At 29.0% G+C, this 3421-nt stretch overlaps 1 protein-coding gene across 1 annotated transcript; it reads left to right on the forward strand.

Moving 5' to 3' along the window:
- Positions 1-2858: 2858 nt before the first annotated feature.
- BDBG_09530 (uncharacterized protein) lies at positions 2859-3089 on the forward strand (the record flags this gene model as incomplete). The annotated part of the gene is made up of 1 exon (XM_031724047.1): positions 2859-3089. One exon carries the CDS (start codon positions 2859-2861, stop codon positions 3087-3089), a length of 231 nt encoding a protein of 76 aa, XP_031581501.1.
- Positions 3090-3421: the final 332 nt, after the last annotated feature.

A 3421-nucleotide genomic window follows, 5' to 3' on the forward strand; every position in this document is an offset into this window, starting at 1 on the left:
AAATTCATTGAATCATCTTGAAGATAGTGATTAAATTCAGTTTTATAAGTATATAGTTTTACCTGATTTTCAGTTGCAATCAATATATACAAGTTCTGTTTCAAAGTTAGTATTATAGTTCTATGAGATATAAAGTGTTATCAAAGATTGTTACTTACTAGAGAATTGTATTTCACTGTCTTTACATCTCAAACATCTGCTTATTCAAATCTCTGATAGTTGACATTGTAGTAGTCTCAGGTTAATTTAATATATAAGTCTCATTTCTTCTCTGTTCAATCTTGAGAAGTGTAGATATTAACTTGACAGAAGAGATCTAGTAGAGCTGCTACAGTATAATACTCTGCAAAAGATTGTTCAGTTTTACTATAGTAATATATCAGTTTATCTCTTACAGCAATAATAGCCTGTGCTATAGCATTATCTCAGACTGAATTTCTTTTTAAGTGATTCAACTACTTCTCAAGATAAATAAATAAACTGTTATACACTCATCAGACTGACTGCAGCATTGATGTATAAATGATTGAGACTGTCTTTATTAGACTGACTGTGTGACCGTGTCTGAGACCAGGATCAAACTTTACAGTTGTCATGTTGCCTAAAAGCATTACTTCTGATCATGGTTTGTGTTCATCACATTGATCCCAAATCACATTATTTCAAATATTAAAGGTCTCAGATTCACTTTTCAAATAAAAATCTAGTCTTAGATAAAGAATATGTTTGAATTCTTAGTCACATTTTCATTCTGATCTCATTATTGAGAATAGCATTAAATAAGATCATGAAATCACTTCTCACTTACATAATATCATAACATAGTGCTCATTTGTTGAAAATTCAATAGAGAGTGTTATCAAATATCATTACTTTTCTGAACACAGATCATAATTCATATAATTTTAATTATGAAAAAAATATAAAATACAAAAAAAAACAAAAAACAAAAAACAAAATAAAAACAAGAAAAAATCAGAATGAAAAAAAAAAAAAAAAGAGAAAGAAAAAAACAAAAAATAAAAACAAAAAAAATCAAGATTGCAGAGCCACAGTACTCTTAAAATACTCACTCTTCAGAGTCTTTACAATGTTCATTATTAACTGTGTATCTCTCACAGTGAGAGTAACATAGCTGTGATGAGTTATTGTCTTAATATTATCTAACAAATAATCAGTATATATCTGTATAAATGTGAATATTTAGAAAATATACACTTAAAAAGTGTGGCCAGGGTGGACTCTGCTGCTACTTGAATGACATCAAGAACAGAACACTGAAATCAATGATTTCTCTCATTGATTTCACAGACAAGGTGTGTGAAGATAATCTTGAGAAATATAAGATTCTCTGACTTCTGATAAAAATGAATCTCATGAAGAGACTCTATTTTCATGATATCAGAGACTGAGTGTTATCAAAAAGCATTACTTTCATGCAATACACATGTACTTACTGTGACAATTCATTCTCTACACATGTGACTGAGAGTTGTGACTTTCTCACACTGCACAGCTCTCTCTGAAATACTGTCATCAGTTTGCAATTCACATAGTCTCTCAGTTCAGCACATGCTGCGCATATACAGCCCTGTGTACTGAGGCCATGTTGATCATTATGGCCTGACGTGATACTCACTTTTCACAGGCCATGTTTCATTTGAGAAGAGAGAGGAGAAGATGCAACTATGGTTTTATTAAGAGAGAATGAATAATTAGTAATATTGAATGTAATTTAATTCTTCTGTATTTAAAATTTGATTAGTCTATACTCTTCAATTTGAGAATTTCTAAGAGTGTTTTAATAGTTTTCATACCAGCTTGAACTTAGTGATGAGTTGAAGAAGAAGAGAAAAGAGAGAAGAAAGAAATAAGAATAACTTATCTTTATAATATGAAAACAGAGAATCACTGCAATCATTCTCTCTAGCAACAAAGATCTGTTTTCTGCATGTATTTCTGATATAGATTATATAATAACTGTATACAAAGAATATCAACAGTGCATGCATTGAATGAAGATGATATTGCTATGCAGCACTGTAGCTGTTTTCATACATCTCTGAAAGCTGTTAATATTTTCTTTGTCTCTTTATATTTAGTAAGTTAGTAATATATTTCAATACACTCTTTCTTTTATCATTATCATCATCATTATCATTATCACTATCATTATCATTATTATCATCATCACTATCATTATCATTATTATCATTATTACTATTATTATCATCATCATCATTATCATTATCATTATTATTATATCATTTCTAGCTGCCTCTTCTGCCTTCATCTCTCTTCAACACTCACTGAAACTAATTATGTCATCTCTCTTTAAATATTCTGCGGTTCTACAGATCATTAAGGCACATGAGCACTGTCACAGATTGAAGAAAGAGAAGAAGAAGACATTTAAGTGAGAAGAGACAGATCACAAGACATGTTATAATGCCTTGAAGAGGCTCTGTAAGAGAGCAGAATGATAACAATTTTAAGTAACACTTCTGATAGATTTAGACTGAACTAAGTATAGAAATAATGCAAATAACACTGCCTGTGAGAGATTGAAAAAGAAGACAGTGAAGAGTCTTATACAGTAGTAATGAGATCAGAAGAAGTTCTGAGAATAATTTGAGTTCAAGATGAAGAGAAAGAGAGAGAAGAAGAGTATTACTATAAATAAGTAACAGTAGAAGAAGATTAAGAGAGTATTAAAGTGAGAGACAAAGAAGTTAAAACTGATAAGTTTTTTATTAAGAGATAATAATTTTTGATAATACTTCTGTTCTCTAATTGATTAGCAGAAGCTGACAGAGAAGAAGAGAATTGAGACCTTGTTCAGGTCTTGAATGCACTTCATGATTCAGAATATTAAGAAGACAGCTCTACTCTCTGAGTATGTCAATCTGCTTATCACTGAGATGAAACCTGAGACAGCAGATCAGAAAATGTGGAATTTTAAGATACAGATTGACCTGGCTAAGAAGAAGCAGCAGAAACCCTTCTCTGAGAAGATAGTGAAGAGAGATTTTAAGATGATTATCATCTCAGATAAGAAGAAGAAGAAGAAGAATGAGAATGAGAAGTGAATTATAAAGAATGATAAGAAGAATGAGAAAAAGTAGAAAGATAATAAGTAGAAAAAGTTTTTTTCTTTTTATATTAATTAGTTATAAGTTTATAATTATTAATAATTGAAATTAATTTTGAGTTTTTAAAAATTATTGTACAAGTTGTAATCAAGTCAGAAATAATATATATATATATTTATATTTAACTATCATGATTCACAAATCACTATAATGTATAAGTATCAATATTTTTTCAACATTGATATTCATAATATTAATATATTTTTAATAATATTATCTGATAATATAATTTAGTAATACTCTCTTTCATAATATTAATATATTTCAAG

This window comes from Blastomyces gilchristii, assembly GCF_000003855.2.
Source record: "Blastomyces gilchristii SLH14081 genomic scaffold supercont1.54, whole genome shotgun sequence".
NCBI classification, from domain to species: domain Eukaryota; kingdom Fungi; phylum Ascomycota; class Eurotiomycetes; order Onygenales; family Ajellomycetaceae; genus Blastomyces; species Blastomyces gilchristii.